The sequence below is a fragment of the Myxine glutinosa genome, chromosome 6 (genome assembly GCF_964187855.1).
Source record: "Myxine glutinosa chromosome 6, kmMyxGlut1.1, whole genome shotgun sequence".
Classification (NCBI taxonomy): Eukaryota; Metazoa; Chordata; class Myxini; order Myxiniformes; family Myxinidae; genus Myxine; species Myxine glutinosa.
The window spans coordinates 76,011,106-76,030,012 of record NC_136266.1 but is presented as its reverse complement, the minus strand read 5'-3'; the positions used below and the strand labels follow the sequence as shown (position 1 = coordinate 76,030,012).

General features: G+C 42.6%; 1 protein-coding gene across 4 annotated transcripts in view; it reads left to right on the top strand.

Moving 5' to 3' along the window:
- The window catches only part of LOC137429985 (trafficking kinesin-binding protein 1), a 51,092-nt gene that overhangs the window by 9,507 nt on the left and 22,678 nt on the right, over positions 1–18,907 (top strand). For 2 of the 4 annotated variants that reach the window (XM_068120415.2, XM_078780023.1), the window contains 12 exons: positions 448–564; positions 702–805; positions 1,960–2,002; positions 2,551–2,602; positions 3,491–3,612; positions 5,771–5,845; positions 8,922–9,059; positions 9,206–9,282; positions 10,438–10,653; positions 10,824–11,086; positions 12,563–12,802; positions 15,033–15,132. In XM_068120415.2, coding sequence (XP_067976516.2) covers positions 448–564; positions 702–805; positions 1,960–2,002; positions 2,551–2,602; positions 3,491–3,612; positions 5,771–5,845; positions 8,922–9,059; positions 9,206–9,282; positions 10,438–10,653; positions 10,824–11,086; positions 12,563–12,802; positions 15,033–15,132 — 1,547 coding nt within the window. The remainder of the gene's footprint in view (positions 1–447; positions 565–701; positions 806–1,959; positions 2,003–2,550; positions 2,603–3,490; positions 3,613–5,770; positions 5,846–8,921; positions 9,060–9,205; positions 9,283–10,437; positions 10,654–10,823; positions 11,087–12,562; positions 12,803–15,032; positions 15,133–18,907) is intronic. The other 2 variants (XM_068120416.2, XM_068120417.2) reach the window with 2 other exon arrangements.

Sequence of the window (18,907 nt, the reverse complement as noted above, 5' to 3'; positions counted from 1 at the left end):
GGATTTGTTAATTTTTTGAAGTGATTCTTCACCATTATGTGATAGGACCTAAAACGATATGTAGAATGATATTTCAAAAAGTTGTGGATGGATTTTGACAAAACTTGGTGGATGAGTTGGGTGAGTGACAAGAACAAGCCAATTAGATTTTGGTCCAGCTCCGGATCCAAATCCGACCTATCAGTGGGAAACAAACCGTAAATAATTCAGTCTAGCGGAGGTATGCTCTCTACCGAGCGAGTGCCGTTCTCGTTTCCCACTTTGTGCCACCCCCACCCTTACATGAGGCTAGACTTTTCATGTCAAAAAAAAAAACATCTGAATTTGAGGGGCATTTTTGTTGTATTACCACTGATGGATGCACTAATGCTAAAATGATTGGTGGAAATGGTGGAAATTTTTGTTCATCATGGTGCATCATGGTCCTGTGGTGTACTGCTTTGATAGAACGACCAGAGATTGCAGTTAGCTGCACACATCGGAAAGTTTTTGCTGAAGAAGGTGAAGATGTTGACAGAGAAAAGTGAAAGTTTGGAGGAAAGTTTGGCTCAGACCTTTGAGGAGGTGAGTCATTTGAGAAGGTGAGCAATGACATGGCCAATATAAGTAGTTATATTATTTGATGAAATGTTCCATATAATCGTGAGAATAGACCGTAAAACACGAAAATTCAGGAGCATTCTGGTATTGGTCTCTCTTAGGTAGCTCAACTTCGCCATGACCTCTCTGTGAAGGATGAGCTGCTGACATTATATGGAAATCCTATCGGTGGCTTGGGCTTTCCAGGAAATTCACCACTCTCAAAGTGAGCAATGCACTGAGAATTCAATTGAAGGGATTTGGTGAATATCAGTCAAACTGTTGTGATGTTTGGAATGGGGAGGTCTGATAACAATCTGATAACAACGGTGTTTCCAATTGTGAGATATTTAGATGAAAATAGGGCCAATTGCATACATGCACACACACATACATGCGCACACACATACACACTCATGCACACACATACATACACATACACACATATACACACATACATGCATACATACATACACACACATACATGTATGCATGCACACATACACACACATACACACACACACACACATACAAACACACACACACACACACACATACACACACAAACACACACACACACACACACACACATACACACTCATACATACACACACATACACACTCATACATACACACACACACACACACACACACACACACACACATATATATATACACTCATACACACACACATACACACATATACACACATACATGCATACATACATACACACACATACATGTATGCATGCACACATACACACACATACACACATACGCACTCATACATACACACACATACACACTCATACACACTCATGTACACACACACACACACACACACACACACACACACATATATACACTCATACACACACACATACACACATATACACACATACATGCATACATACATACACACACATACATGTATGCATGCACACATACACACACATACACACATATACACACATACATGCATACATACATACACACACATACATGTATGCATGCACACATACACACACATACACACATACGCACTCATACATACACACACATACACACTCATACACACTCACGCACACACACACACACACACACACACACACACACATATATATACACTCATACACACACACACACACACACACACACACACATACACACTCATGTACACACACACACACACACACACATATACACATATATATACACTCATACACACACACACACACACACACACACATACACACACACACACACACACACACACACACACACACACACACACACATATATACACGCATACACACCGTTTTCCTTCTGTACAGTTTAATTATGTATTTCTAATTATGTATTACTTTATTCTTCCTCCAGGTCACAATCCTTTGATTATGAAGATTTCCACGTACACAACCAGGTACACATTAATACTCCCATTTGCCATTAATAGCGCGTTACCCGTATCCATTACGAGTAAATTATATTCCTTGCCCTGACCATCCATTTCTCTAGTTCTTGATCCCAGTCGGTGCACAGTCCAACCTAACATTTACCTTGAATGGTTAACAGGTGCAAAGTCAAACAGTTGCTAAAGCATACCAACCTTATCAGTTTCTACAGTATTCAGGTAATCACATTTTCAATATTTAATCGTCAAACAAACCTCGACTCACCAGTTATTGATATAGAATATTCTCCATGATAATGCAGTGCCAATGAACGGCAAAGGTGAGGATTAACGATGTGCCATAGATGTTTCCCAGCACCTTCAGGGCTTTAAAACTGTTGACAAGTTATACAAATGATTGATGATCTCGATTGTTTTATTCCTCTCGATCAATGAGATTTCGTTCTCAGGTTAAAGTCTCTTATAAAAACCTGATAAGTAATTCCATTGTGAAACAACTGCATTGGAGTGGTGACAGCAGAAGTTGGAATCTCATCACTGATGGTGTTTCGTTTCAGGGCTATTATGCGATACAGGAACCCTCGAGCAACAACTTGCTACAAGAACTAAGTGAGAGATTTCATGGAACTTAAACTGAATTCAATTATGGGGTGTAAAGATTGTTTGAAAGCCTTATTTATGAGCTATTGGACCATTACGATTATGAGCTTTTTATATGTATTATGAGCTTTCGAAATTATTAGCCCCCGTTGGCCTTGATTTGGGGATTTTAACTGACAGGAACTTACTGGAAGAACGAGTGGAGAGAGCTAGACTGCAGGAGACCTGTTAAAAGACAGAGCCGCCACCGGTTAAGAACAAGATAATGGAGCGAATAAGGTCATCTTTAAAGAGCACAATATTATATACTCCGTCTCGGATAATGATCACACCTGGATTGATTCTTCTTCACATATTCTACCCAAAACAAGGAGAAAAATACATAAAATGTCACGGCCCCCGTAGTTTTGGTAATTTTGCTGTATGGAGTTAAAGGCCGCCAGTCAGCCATTTTGGTTGGATTGCAAAACAGAATTTTTCTGTATATGTACACCCTCATGCACTGTCTTTGTGCCAAGTTTGAACAACATCAGCAAATGCATGTCAGGGAAATGGTTGAGGACGTGTTCAACATCAGGTTTTTACAACTAAAATGGCCGACAGTCGGCCATGTTTAATCGAATCGTGAAACAAAATGATGAGCATATGCATCACGTCATGTGTTGTATTTTTGCCAAGTATGAACACAATCGGTCCATATGTGTCCGAGATATAGCTGCGGACGCACGGACGGATGGAAGGATGGACAGACGGACTAAGACCCAATCCCTAACCCACCATTTCGGACTAAGTCCAACGGGGGCTAATAATGCTATGATAGGAATTTCACAAACACTCGAAGCAGATGTACGACTGACTCTCCTTCACCTCTTGATGGCTTGCGGTTTGGCTGTGCAGGTGAAACCAAGCAGTGTCTCGCAGCAGAGATGGCACAGGCTAGGGAAGAAGAGTTACGACAACATGAGGAAATTCAAAAGTTGCTGAAGGAGGTTTCCAAACTGTGGGCAGAGGTTGCCGAGGTATGAGCACATTTTATTTGAGATTTTTGGTAGGAAAGAGTATCTTAAGAAGACTGCACATTTTAGGTGCGAATTTAGGGTTTTGCATTCGCTTTGAACCATTTAATTGCCGTGTATATATTATTTAGCAAATTTGACAGAATCTGTTTTGTTCTTCTGTTACGTGCTCCTCCCGAAACCCCGGTCATGGTGTACCTCCGAGCCCCGAGAGGAGTCACGGCAGAAAGATGTGTTATTCTGTATGCCAAGGATCAATGGTGAAACCACACCAATTGTTACCAACAAACAAGTATTGTATTAAGGTCACACAAGAATAACAGTACAGTAACAATATTAATCAAAAGTACAATCAATATATGTCATTCCTATGATGGTACCATCAGTTTCGTAATATATAACTCACTGTGCTCCAAGTGAGCAAAAAGAACATCCCCAATGTCTCTTTCCCGGCTTCAAGCCAAAGTTATTCCGGCTTCAAGCCAAAGTCGATCCACTCCAGTGATCGTCTGTACGATGTCGTATCGAGACCAGAATCCCGTTGGGTTGGCAGTCACAGTCACGTGGCCAAAGCTGCGCAAAGGTGCCCTCAAGGCGACTGGGAAATCACACCCTCGGGTATGGACGTTCCACGGCTCCCACTCGGCGAACCGCAGATTTCCCACTCAAAAGCCACGTTAAATACACACACACCAGATTACGTCTGAATGCTGTGAAAATGGCTGAAGCGAAGTGAAAAACCTTGAGCGAAGCGCAAATCCTGCGCGAGGTAAAAATGGCCGACGGCCCGTTCTCGTGGCGTAACGGCACTCCGATGAGTCTCTTCGGAATCAACCGCAAAACCTGACACGCAGGTTGATCTGTCACAGCGATAACAACTCTGTCGCAGGAATCCCTTTCCCGGGACACCCGAAGTTCACTCGTGACTCTCGTTAGCCAACGTTCACTCAGGACCTTGAATCAGCTCGGCTTCTTGTCCGACTCACTCGCGCCGCCTTCTCCTTCTCCTCTTCCTCTTCATCGTCGTCCGGTTCCAGTTTCATTTAAAACATTAACTTTTTTACCTTTTGAAAATAGTAATCTCTATCTCCATTAATCGACAACAATAATAGTACATGGAATCAAAAATGTTTACAGTGGATGAAAACCACAACAACGGAAGTGACGAATCCGTAACACTTCCCCTGTGGGCTCCTTTAGTGCCTCCATACCTTACTTCCCTTCCCTTATTATTTCTATATCTTCACAAACTTTTCTCCCCACTCACATGCTTTACCTGCTTTCTCTTTCATGTCATTCTCCCTTCTCTTCTTTTTCTCAAATTTTATTTTCACCTTTTAACACTGCGCCTCATCCTCAGTGCATGCATACATAACTAGAACGGCACTCGGTAGAGCGCATACCTCCACCAGGCTGAACGGTTTCCATTTTGCATCCCACTGATACGGGACGGATCTGGATTCAGAAATAACGTCATGTGTTGAACCAAAATATAATCGGTTTGTTCTCATCACCTAACCAACTCATCCACCTAGTTTTGTCAAAACTCATCCAAAACCTTTTGAAATATCGTATTATATATCGTTTTGAGGCCTCTGTCTCAATTGTGGAGAATCACTTAAAATCTACCTTATCCGGATGCGAGCATTCCTCAAAATCGAATAAATGGGTCCTTGTCACACACCCAACCTGTCCACCAAGTTTCGTCAAAATTCGTCCATAACTTTTGGAAATATTCCACTTACAGACAGACAGACAGACAAATAGACAGGGGTGAAAACACAATTACCGTCCACCTTTGGTTGCGGATATAATAAATAGATGTCCCTGATCCATTGCGAGAGGATCTTAGTTTTTAAATCAGATATTTCAAAAATTCCCTCAGATGTATGAATGAGTGTTGCTCACTAGATGATGATGTATCAGGTGGTAAATTCATGGTAAATAAGCAAATACAGTACTGCACAATAATTGGCTAGATTCACCCTGGCAATGTCTTTATTAAGCGGGTAACAACTCTTGAACTCCATGAGTTAAGATTTTGCTGAACGTTGTTTTTTTTTTTTTTTGGGGGGGGGCACTAAAATATGTTTCAGTTGACTGCCTGATTTAAGGTTATTTTGAAAGCATTTATGACATCACAGCACGTCTGACTACACAGTACGCAGCAGCAAACGAAGAGCTGATTCAGCAACTCGAGGAGGCAAAGCAGACCCAGAGGCAACATGTTAAGGAGGTAAAACGTTCTGCGAACTCTGCAAGATTGATTGTGACACATAAATGGATTTGTGTGCTGCTTTATTAGTACAGGGGAATTAAATGATTTTTTGCCATGCACTGGATGCAAAGAATGTGACGGATTCCACAAACGTCAGTTAACCCTAAACACGAGACTAATTGCTTTCATTAGGAACGAAGCAAATGAGACCATTCTGGCTTGTTTATATTTTCTTGCTATTTATTAGATACTTGGCACACACATCATGCCCTTTGTTTTCAGACTTACACATCATGCCAGTCATAGAAGTCCAATAGATCTAGGCTGGAGATGTCTAATACAGACGTGGCCTACTGTTGAGAACAGAACTGGACCAACATCTCACGGCTCGTGGATTTCAAGCATGAGTGAAGGCAGCAGCGGTATTAAGGATTTGAGTTGTAATCTTCCAGAAATCCAGCTAACCTCAGAAGAATTTCCATGTTGTTAGCATATTCTTGATTAAAAAATATAACTGTTGGCACACAAGCATCTTGAAGGGACGGGGAGCTATGGCTGTCTCGCTTGGTCTGTTATGCGTAAGGTGCCATCAACACTTTCTGGTGTTGACGCTCTCCGGACAATTTATCATTTATCCTAGACACCTGAATTATACTGATGGAAAGTTAGTACTGTGCACATATCCTTCCAACTGAGGAAAGCACTGTGTCCGGGAGTTATTACCAGCTCGTATTTTTTTTCTGCTAAATCTTTTTATAGTAAAACACAGGTGTGATAAATCGGTCCATCTCTCTTTGGAGATCTTTGTAAGATATTCGTGGCTTCCCTAATGGATTGGTATCCTTTAATGCCTCAATATGTTTTTATCCCGGATATTTACCTCTGCTACCGAAGGTGAGACCACCTTTAGAGGCCATTTCCCCCCCCCCCCCCCCGCAGAGCAGGGGGTGGCCTTTATCGGGCACCGTGATCCCCTTTTGAAGCAATGTTTTATGGCCGGATGCCCTTCCTGCCGCCAACCCTGTTAGTCGCCTTTTGCGACACACAGGGAATTACCAGTGAACTGGTACTCAATTTGCTGACCTCGGAAGGATGACAGGCTGAGTCAACCCCCCTGGCATTAATTCAGCAATCGACCAGGATTCGAACCCAGGATCCTAGGATCCCAAGCCGGCACCCTAACTGCTTCTGCTACCGAAGGTGGATGGAGGTTATGCTTTCTCCCCTGTCTAAGTGTCTATTTGTCTGTTTGTGAACAGGATATCTCAAAATGTTATGGCCAGATTCGGACGAAACTTGGTGGACAGGTTGCATATGTGTAAATGGCGAGTTGATTCAATTTTGGTGAAGATCCATATCCAGAACCAGATCAGGTAATTCTTTAAGCGATTCTTCATCATTGAGTGTTAGGGCTAAAATCGATGTACTGTCGCCTGTCGGACCTCGAGATTTGTGGTTCCCATATTTGCGGACCCCGCGTATTCATGGGTGACGAAATGCGACCTGCTTCTACATTCGCGGCTGTGAGCTTCGTGTATTCGTGGTTTTTTGCGGTCACAAAAAAACATCTCCCGACAGCCACACACATATGACCCTTTTTTTTTTCTTTTTTTCTTTTTTGGATACAGAGTCGAGGCTCGTGAAAGAGCTAACATTTATCAAACAAACAAATCAAACAAACAAGCAAACAAAGTATATAAAAAGGGGAGCAGTCGACAAGATGGGGAGAGAAGGGGAGGAAGCACACAAACACAACATTTGAGAGCAGGGACATCGGGAGATGTGTGGGAGGGAGAGGGCTTGGGGGGAGGCCATATATGAGAACCTGGGGGGAGGCAGGATAGGTATAAAACGCAAGGACACCAAGGACTTCCAGGAAAGAAGTTGGCACCTCAAAAAAGTGGATTTGGGGTGAAATTAGCGGGGGTAGAAAAGATCAAGGTTTTGGATTGGGGAAGATAAGAGATGGTGGTGAACAGCCGTTTTAAAGACCTGGAGGGAGGAGTGGGATTGAAGAGAGTGAGGGAGTTTGTTCCAGAGGCGGGAGAAAAGAGGAATGAAGGAGTGAAGGTGAGCAGAGAGTCTTGATTTTGGAAGTTTAACCATAAGAGGGTTGCAGGCAGATCTTGTGCGACCTGTAGGAATATTTGGGGGACAGAGCCCAGAGAGAGCTGGGGGAGCAAGGCCGGCGAGGAGTCGGTAGAAGACGGAAAGACCACCAACCTGCCTGCGGTGAGTAAGTGAAAGGCCCTCGGAGATAGCGTCAACGCATCGCTTTTTAAAACATCTTCCACGCTGTGACATATAGAACCACTTCTAGCCACGCACAAACCATTTCCCACCAGCCTGAAAATAACAGTTATAAAGCATCTTCCATGCTATACACATAAAGCAGCTGTACGTGTCTCCAACCATAACCCGTCTCCAACCACACGATTTGGCATTCTTTTCGTGGGCGTATTCGTGGTTTTCTGACCTGCTTCGACATGTGAGGCCCTGTGCTTCGCGTATTCACACGGTTTTTCACGGGATTTTTGATTTTCCCATTTGAATCACGAACCACCGTGAACCTATCGCTCCTTTTCCCATTGAAACAATGCCCCCACATTCGCAGATGTGACATTCGTGACATTTTCCACTAACGTATCCCCCGCGAATATTGGGGACCAACAGCAAAGCATGGTATCTCAAAAAGTTTTGGACAGATTCGGACGAAACTTGGTGGACATGTTAGGTGTGTGACAAGGACGAATCGATTCAGTTTTGGTGAAGATCCGAATGCGGATCCAAATATGATAATTTTTAAGTGATTCATCGCAATTGAGTGATAGGGCCAAAAATGATATATAGCATGATATTTCAAAACGTTGTGGACGACTTATGACAAAACTAGGCGGAGAAGTTGATTCGGGAATAAGAACAGGCCGATTAGATTTTGGTTCAGGTCCGAAATCAGATCTGGCCTATCAGTGGGATACAAAGGATAAACTGTTCAGCCTTGCGGAGATATGCTCTCTTCCGAGTGTCATTTTAGTTGCTGCTGTTTTGATTTCCATTTTGAGGACACAGCTTGTGTGTCCGGTGGTTTGTACAGATGGAAATCCTGCAGCAGAAGATTGCGGAATACCTAAAGTTTCTGTACGAAGCACAGAAAGAAACCAAGACACTGCAAGCCAGACTCAGCCCACAAGCTTCCTCTCTATGCCAGGACCACTGGCCGGTGTTTCCAATGGTGAGATAACTTTTAACTGCTGGTTAAAATGGGATTACTTTCTAAAATATTAGGATTAAACGTCCTACAGAACTGCACAACCTGTGACAAGACTTGTGACATACTGCACGCATTCTGAAGAATAATTGTGCAACATGTTCCTTCAGTACAGCTTGGCTGCGGAGATTGAGGCGAGTGTGCGCACGGAAATGTGCAAAGAGAATGAGAATAAACATCAACACAGGTATGATACAAACAAACGTTAGAAAACACTCTTACAAATGACTTTTTGTCCTATCCAGTGGTGGAGATGTGCATGCATTATGTAGTATCGAGGTGGGCATACACTTGGTGGGCAATGTGCTGCTTTCAGAGAGCATGACTCTTGGGGTTGTCTGCAACTTTTGTTCTCTGCAAGACATCTTGCGTATGTTGGTGGACGTTAGACTTTTCCACCCCCTGTACTCTCATGCAGTTGTTGAACTCTGCCCCCTGCTTCCTCACACAGTTGTTGAGCTCGACCCCCTGTACCTGTACCCAATGGCCATGCACGTTTATCGCAGTTGCCGATTTGGCGAAATAGACCATGCACTAGTTTGCCACAATATGCATCATATCGTACAAGATGTGTTATGGAATAGCGTAGAATGGTCAATTTTGTCCAATTTGACATAACAACAATGACCACACTGTGGTCACAATATATATATATATTCACCTTCTCTGTCCACTTTCGCCTCCTCAGTCATTCAGGGTACGGGACCTCCACGCTATTTTTGATAAAATCTGACATGCCCCACCCCCCTGTAATGCCTCGTAATGCTAGACCAGACACCTGCTAATATATTACATAACACATGGAGACTCCCCTCCCCCCACCCACTTTCCAATGAACACTCGACCCCAAAAAAGCCAATGGAAATCTGACACAATAAACCTGGGCAGTCTATAAATCAGCAGAGGCATACAGGCCCAGTGTCTTAGATCCGCACCAGTAAACCAAGATGGCAGCCATATTATTTCATCTGAATGGCATGGTGGGTGGAGTCAAGCGACAAATGTGGGTGGGGTCCGGCAGCTGTCCTACCAATGAGTGCACATTTCAATCGACAATCGACCCCCACCAAGAACCACCACAACAACAACTATGTGAACCTCTTATAGACGACCTGCGATACGTCGCAGATAAAAACGTACTTTGTAAAACACATTTGGTAAAGGTTTGACAATGTATGTTTAGCGTTATGTATTTCAAGTGACACATATCATATCCTTTGTCAGATAGACCTTAAAAATACAGCCTGAGGTATTTGTACTTTCTCAATTTAACAAACAGGTTACACTGATAAAAGGATGTACATCAAGGCAGGCAAACACTCACTCCATGTTGTTTTCCCAGAGATTGCCAGAAGAGAGTGTTTGAAGCAGTGAGGAAATTGAATAAAGCTTCACAGCGACAACCTTTGTTGTCTCATTGTCTTGATCCGGGTTCACCTACTCTCTCACACGGTAACTCGCTCATCGTCAGCGGTACTCGGTCACCTTCAAACGGTTCAACCTGGTCCTGCAGCAACGACAGTACAAACAGTTACAGCCTTTGGATGGGGAACAGCAGGTATTGGTTTTCTTTGTTATTCTCACCACAATTTCATTCATGAGCAACAATGTTCTGCAAAAATGGGAAACCAGCGCTATGAATATGTCAGGGAAGTTCTAAAGAGGGCAAATTTGAGCATTGCACAGGATGTTTGGTGATTACCTATCATTGTACCTTTCTGCCCCCAGTAGGGATTGCTATTCCCATAACCGGCCTGACTCGCTGAGCCTGGAAGAGGCTTTGGAATGGTTGGACTTGAGGCAAGGGATTCAAGGCCTTTCTCAAGATGTGACAAGTGAGACGGACAACCCACAACTTGGGAGTGACTGGGAAGGTCAAAGCTGGCCTGAGGGATCTATTGATGAAGAGTCGTGGAACACATATTCTTATTCAACACCTTCATTCTACTCTTTCCTGCCAAGGAAGTTGCAGATTGTGAAGCCATTCGAAGGTACGGAACTCATAGCATCCTTACTGTCTGGTTTATCTCTGCCACATTAAGATAACCACGTGCCATTCATTTAAAATTAATGATAATTAATGATTAAGATAACCACGTGCCATTAATTTAAATGCCGACTTGCTCTCTGGTCGTGGTCAATGCGTGGCCCTGAATGGGGTTCTCTCATCTCCCCTTCCTGTTCTGGCTGGAGTTCCCCAAGGTAGTGTTCTGGGCCCTGTGCTATTTCTGGTCTTCATCAATGATCTCTCCGACTCTCTTGAAAATCCTCTCTATCTCTTTGCTGATGACTCCACTCTCTGCCGCTCCATACCTCATCCATCAGATCGGCAGTCTTCAGCCTCCTCACTCTCTGCAGACCTGGACAAAATCACAGACTGGTCAAACAAGTGGAACATGTCTTTCAATCCTGACAAATCTCACACTCTCACAATGTCTCTCCGAAAAGACCGACTGGACAACCCTCCCATCCACTTTCTGAATAATCCTCTCCAAGAAGTTCTGTCACTCAAGCTTTTTGGTCTCACTATCTGCCATGATCTTTCCTGGGAAAACCACAAAAGCCAGTCGCCGACTGGGCATCCTCCATCGTGTGAAGTCCTTCCTTGGCACACCTGAGCTCCTCACCACATACAAGGCTTTCATCCGCAGCTCAATGGAATACTGCTCTACCCTCTGGGCTGGTGCTCCTACCTCACACCTAGCTCGTCTTCAAGCTGTTGAAACCAAACCTTTCAGAATCATTGGAATCTCCCGCCATGAAGCTAACTCCGAGGGGCTTTCACTTACTCACCGCAGGCAGGTTGGTGGTCTTTCTGTCTTCTACCGACTCCTCCCCAGGCTAGCTCCCCCAGCTCTGTCTGTGCTCTGTCCCCCAAGTATTCCTACAGGTCGCACAAGATCTGCCAGTAACCCTCTTCTGGTGAAATTGCCAAAATCAAGACTCTCTGCTCACCTTCACTTTTTCATTCCTCTTTCATCCCGCCTCTGGAACAAACTCCCTCACTCTCTTCAATCCAACTCCTCCCTCCAGGTCTTTAAAACATCTGTTCACCGTCATCTCTTATCTTCCCCCATCCAAAACCTTGATCTCTTTTACCCCCGTTAATTCAACCCAAATCCACCTTTTTTTTGAAATACCGACTTCTTTCCTTCCTGGAAGTTGAAAGTTCTAGCAGTGTCCATGTGATTTATACTTCTCCACCCCCCCCCCCCCTCGCCTTCCCTTGCCTTCTCTCCCCAAGCCCTCTCCCTCCCACACATCTTCCGTTGTCCCTGTTCTCTGCTGTCATACTTGTGTGCTTCCCTCTCTCTCCCCATCTTGTCTACCTCTCCCTTTATTGTATGTTTTGTCTGTCGGTTATTTTTTGGGTAATTGATGTTAGTTAGCTGTTACACGAGCCTCGATCTTGTATTTTTAAAAAAAAGTTCATTGAACCGAACTAAACTTCATTGCATTATTCACAGGTTCTTCCACTATGCGACAGTGGCAACAGCTGGCCAGGCCCCACCTGGCGGCCGCATTGGTTGTCCGGCCTGGAGTGCTGTCCCGTGACAGTCAGGTTGTGAACCTTCATTTTGAGCCACCACATCAGCTCGCTGATTTTGAGGAAGATGACCTGGAGGATCCCAGCTCTGGACCAGGCCTAACAGAAGAGTGTGCTTATGACAGAGTTGAATATTTGCTGTCCTTGCTAGAAAAAACGGGTGAGTACATATTGTTGCAGATATGAGGACTGTATTTTTTTGATTGTGTGTATTATTATTATTGTTATTATTATTCTGCGCCTCCTGCCTCCGGAGCTGTGTAAAGGTCAAAAGGGCGTCCCATAATTAGTCCACAAGCATACACGTCAGCCAATCATAGAATACCCCTGTTCGATAGTTATATCTTATTCTGTGTTTTAGGGTAAGGCTGTGTCTCCCATTAATAGAAGTACTCCATTGCACCAAGTGAAAGAGATAGATTCCCTTCATTCCCATTCCCAAAACCTCCATTCCCCATTTTCGTCGATTGGAAACTACCTCCGCTCCAATTGCCGCCATTGACCACGAGGCAGGGTTGGGGAAGAAAGGCGGGTCCCCACCTCGTCATAGAGGGGAGGAGTGAGTCAGCCCCACTCAACCAACCACGAACAAGGGGTTGGACTTGGAGAGGGTGTGGAAAGAAGCATCGAGGAGGTTCGCGAAGGTTGAGGGGCGGGGCCTATATAACCCGCAGGCAGGGCGTTCCCAAGGCAGACGGGAGATGAGCTTTCACAGAGAGGCGAGAGGGAGTCCAAAGAGTTGAGTCCGAGAGAAGTCCAGAGTTGAGCTGCAGATCGAGCCACCGAAACTGCGAGAGAAGTCCAGAGTTTAACTGCAGCTGGAGCCACCGAAACTGCAGCCACAGCAGCGTGAGGCCTGGACGGCAGTTTGGAGCAGGGCCGCGAAGGAGCGGCGGCTGCCCACGAGTCGATCGGTTGCAGGACCAGTTGGACCTCCCTATCCCGCAAGCCATCCATCACCTGCCATCCCTATCATCATTCCCCGCGTAAGTCTGTCCGTGTTTGTTCTGTCCCTGGGTTAATTAAGACTGTAGGTAAGCTAGCGTTGCACTGTGTATCTAATCTCGTCTGTAAATAAACGTGACTACTTTCTGCTTGATTATATGTGTAAATAATAAATCCAATTACTCTTCTGTACGTCTCCTCGTCTTATTCCTTTTCCTCTTTGTATTCGGTCGCTTTAGAGTTTTCCCGATTGAATAGCGGTGGCGCGATCCGGCCAAAGTTTGGGGAAAATCGGGTATTAATCAAGGAAGCACTGTTCGGTCGCGGTAATACCAACCGCTCGGTCAAAATAACATCTTTAACCGCGTCCGTAACAATATTTTTCATTTTTAAATCGACCTAAGAAGTTTCACTTTGTTATTAGAAATAGCTGCAAGTAAGTTTTTGGTCTCTTTCTGCCTTTCATTGACGTTTAACAAAATGGCATGTCAGATAGCCAGGATTTCATAGGCCCGAAACTTTGAGGGAGTTCCTTGAACTGGCTAACCACAACCAGCAGGTGGCGTACACCACACACCACACATTGTTTAAAGCACAATCCACCTGACATAGCTTCCACGGCCACCATGTTTGCTTTCAATATGGCATCCAAGGGAGGGGTCCCATGGGATCAGGTTAATGCACGTTGAGTTCTGTAACAGCTGAGGATTGTTTCAAACTTTCCATTTCCACCTGCCGTTACAATTTCAAAGAATTGCCGACAAAGTGCCAGGAATAAGGCAGAGTCCAACGTGCCGATATCACAGTGCATGGTGCCAACAAAACACACACTGTTAGCCATGTTTGATGTCTATTGTTGTTGAATGGCCTCAATTACAGCTTTGTAGAACCAAGAAGTTTGTGACCTTTTTCTTCTGCCTTTACCTTCATGCTTGTTTGAATTTCTTTTCTTTTTTTCATGCTTTCTTGCACTTTACTTTCTCTGACTGTTCACAGTTTCTTGTTTCAATAATAATGATGAAAACCACTGAACAAATGTTATCAGAAAAACATCTATTTGATACATACTCAAATATTGGTTATTTCTTTAGCCCCTGACCTTCCCCTATAGCTCCGAACGTGCTCCATAGATCCCCCTTCCTTTCCCTTTCTTCTTTTCCCTTCGTTTCATCATGCAGCACACACACACACACACACACACACACACACAAACACACTCCTTTCCTCTTGCGTATGTAATATATCGATAGCTTCTTATTTTCCCCAATATAAATTATTTCAAGGATTGGTATGATATGTCAAATACAATGATTATGTCTCCATCAATGCCCTTTTCATTGATTTAAAGTGATAATTCCACGTCATAATATTTGATGTTTTCATGGCCAGGGATGGATTCATGTTATTTAACTCTTCTTATGCATTTCGATTTTTTTATTTTTCAGTTTGCAGCTCTGCAAAAAAAGATCAAAATAGCATCTCATCCAGCACAAGAGGTGATGACGTCATGGATTTTATACCCAAAACGGCATCGTGTCTCATGAGGTCAGAATCTTATTTGTCTCTCTCTCTGAGTTGATGAAGCTCACATAATGCGATCAAGTTTTTTTTAAATATAAATATGGGTCGTATTATTCAGGCCTGTCATACAGATCCCATTTAGTTAATTATAGTAGTTTATTCACAATATCTGGCCATGGTGCAATTTATAAAAGCCAACTCCTGTACACGTTTGATGTGATATGGATGGTTTAATTAATGCTCTCTCGAATATAGCACCAGATAACCTCACGCTCACACTATCCAGATGGATTAGTCAGCTTCACTATGTTTTTTCGTTCAAAAATTTTGGAGATTAGCAAAACTATACATTTTTGGAATATTCAGAGCATGAGGAATCCAAAAATTAATGTTTACATTTGCGTAGACACCTTTGCGAAAATGACACTCAGGACAGTGATGAAGGTCTGTAAAAGCATATTCCTGAACGGTATAGACCTCGTAGATCCTGTGTATAGGACTTATAGTTCAATCTGATACTAACAAGGCTGCTTTCTTGCTTTATAAACCCATACCTATAACTTCAAAGGACTTGCAATATCATGTATTATGTAATACAGTTATATCACAAATATAAAGACAATGGTTTTCAAATACCTTTGTTTGTTGCTTTTCTATAATCCTGAGCACTATTTTGAGGCCTTTATTGGATTCCTTGACCCAGAAAACATAGGATTAGCATATTTAATTAAGTTTCTAGGTTGACTAGAAGCCGAGATGGCGCAAAATATGTATTTTATGGTGGCCATTTTGAAAATCCAAAATCTGTGTCTGTGCAAATGCCAACATTGATTTTCGGATTCTCCATGCTCTGATGATTCCAAAAATGTATAGGTTTGCTCATCTCCCAAAATTTTGAACGAAATTATATTTGTTAACATAGTGAACCTGACTAGATAGTTCATAAACGAATTCGACTTTGACGGGAATAAAATCTACAAAAAGAAAGCGTTTGTGATGCTCATCGCTCTTACAATCCACAAAATCTACAAAATCTACCAAAAATATCTACACAATGTACAAAAAAATTCTACAAAATCTACAAAAAATGTCTACAAAATTTACAAAAAAATTCTACAAAATCTACAAAACCTACAATTTCTACAAAAAGTACTAAATATACCCCAAAAAATCTACAAAATCTACACAATCTACAATTTCTACAAAAAGTACTAAATATACCCCAAAAAATCTACAAAATCTACACAATCTACAAAAAAATCAACACAAAATGCACAAAAAATTCTACAAAATCTACAAAAAAATGTCTACAAAATCTACACAAAAATTTTCTCCGAAATGTACAAGAAAATCTACAAAATAGCTCCATTGTCACACTGGATCATGTTTATTTATCTTCATCAAGAACTCCTCATGCGTTGAACAAATATTCTTGAGAATCCTCAGAACTGCCTTCAATGTGATCACGTGATAGTGAATAACATGCTCCGGTTCACTTTCGAACCACCAGGTTTCACATTTATTCATGCGCGAATCCATTCTTTCAGAAATACATCTGGCCGAGGGTTCATAGAACACCTTACCCCAAGCAGTCTTGAGCGAAAGGACATGGGAAGGGTCTTTTCAACTCTTGTTTTGCGTTTCTGAGCACGATCTATCTGTATTAACTTTGTTCGTGAACTTTGAATAACATATGAAGCCGATTGGTCAAACGGAACCTTCTGCCAAATATTCTCAGAGAAACTGACGATTTTGGAACGATCTCTGAGAACAAGATGCACTTTAAACAAACAGATCTTTTGGACGAAGTTATCTCTGTGGTTTCATCGCCAGGCACAGCCATTTTTGGCTGAATCTCACTCTTACTCCCCCTTAGATGCATGGCAAATTTAATGGGTTGAAATGGAGTAATATTTGCTCACGTCCAGGTAAACCGGAGGTTTGTGGAAGTGCAAAGAAGGCGATTTGCATTCTACAGTGTTCAAATATATAATTAAAATGAGTTAAGAGTTTTAAAGGCTGTAGAAAAAAAAAGAAAAAACAATAAATTAGATGTTTAACGCCGTTGACGCACGCTCAACTTATTTAATTATTTATTTATTTATTTAATTATTTAATTATTTATTTAATTATTTAATTATTTAAATTCGTTATTTCTGCCTGTTGTTTGTGTCCATGACGTCCCTAAAAACAGTAAGTTTCCTGTTTGGAATTATTTTCAGTTTTGTTTGACTCAGACTGACAGACAGACTGATTTGCTTTACCGTGCTGTACGCATTCGCTCGGGATGAGATTCTGTACAATTTGCCAAATTCAGAGCCAAAGTACTGCTAAACTGTAGGTTTTTGTTCTGATTCATGTTCACATTAGTGTTCTACAGTGTTCAAAATATATAATTCAATTGGAATTAAATAGTTCCCCGATAATTGAAACAGACTGACAGACAGACACAGTGAACCAATATTCCTTCACCCTGCTTTGCGCTACATGCTCGGGGCAATAATCAGATCAATTCAAGGCGCAAGTAGCAGATCACTTGTGTTGATTTATCAGTAATCTATTGCAATGTCTGAAGAACCAACAACATTGAAAATTTCATCAAATACGAGGGTTTAACCCAAATAGTAGAAAACATCAACATTTAGGCTTCCTGGAATCATCTACTACTACTACTACTGCTGCTACTACTTTAGTGGCCTCAATTATTTCCGCTTTCTCGTGGGGTCAGCCAGGGAAAGTTTTTGTGAATGTTTCTGAATGAAACTCTTTGCTTCTGAATCGTAGAAACATTATCATTTAGGCTTTCAGCTACTGCTACGACTACTACTACTACTACTGCTTTAATGGCCCCAAGTATTGCCACTTACTTGTGGGATTGGCTGGGGAAAGTTTTTCACCCAAGTCTTTCACGAAGCGGTTGGTCAGCCCTGATGTTTGCATGTAAGTGATTTGCGATGAATGTCATGTATCCAGGATGCAGGTGATAACTCACCTCCTCTTCATAAAATACACCTTGACATGACACCAAATATTGCTATCAGACGGGATGCCGGGTTTAGCGTCCATTAGAGGGACAGCACAATTTGTGATGCAACGCCCTGCCTGAGGAACACCAGACAGTTTATAGTTGGGGTGGGAATGTATCCCAGACTCGACAACTCAGAGGTAAGTGATGTATGTACATGTACCTCTGCATCATTCTATCGGACATAGAGCATTAGGCTTTGCAGTCAAGCAATCGATCTATTTTATTGCTTACCTCTGTATCGATAAATGTGCTGTATTTTTTGTGTGCAGTTTCCCAAACGAAATTTCTCCCCTTTGGGACCAAATGACCTTTACCTGTACGTTAAATACCTGTTGAAAGGCCACTTGTAATTATTTGAACCGTTACGAGACGAACACTTGGAGCAGATAAGCAGTCACGAAAGGTCGTTTCACCACTCACTTGTATTAATAACAATTACAAACCTTTGGATGAAACTTTATCGACTCGTTAAGTACCCTGGATGCGAGTTCGTTGCTTCCCTCCGAGACGTGGACACGGATCACGTTTTAAACACGGTCGTTGTCACAAAAGAAAACACTCATTTGTGAGGGGAAACTTGCGTCCACGTGACCATGAACTGGCAGTTTGAAAGTTCATTATTGTCCCTCGTGTAAATGTGCATTTGTATGAACAGATGTGTTCTCGTGTTTGCTCTCGGATAACTTCACACTACGTGTGTGAAACCCATAGTCTACCGACCACACCACGACCTTCCGACCACACCACGACCTTCCGACCACACCACGACCT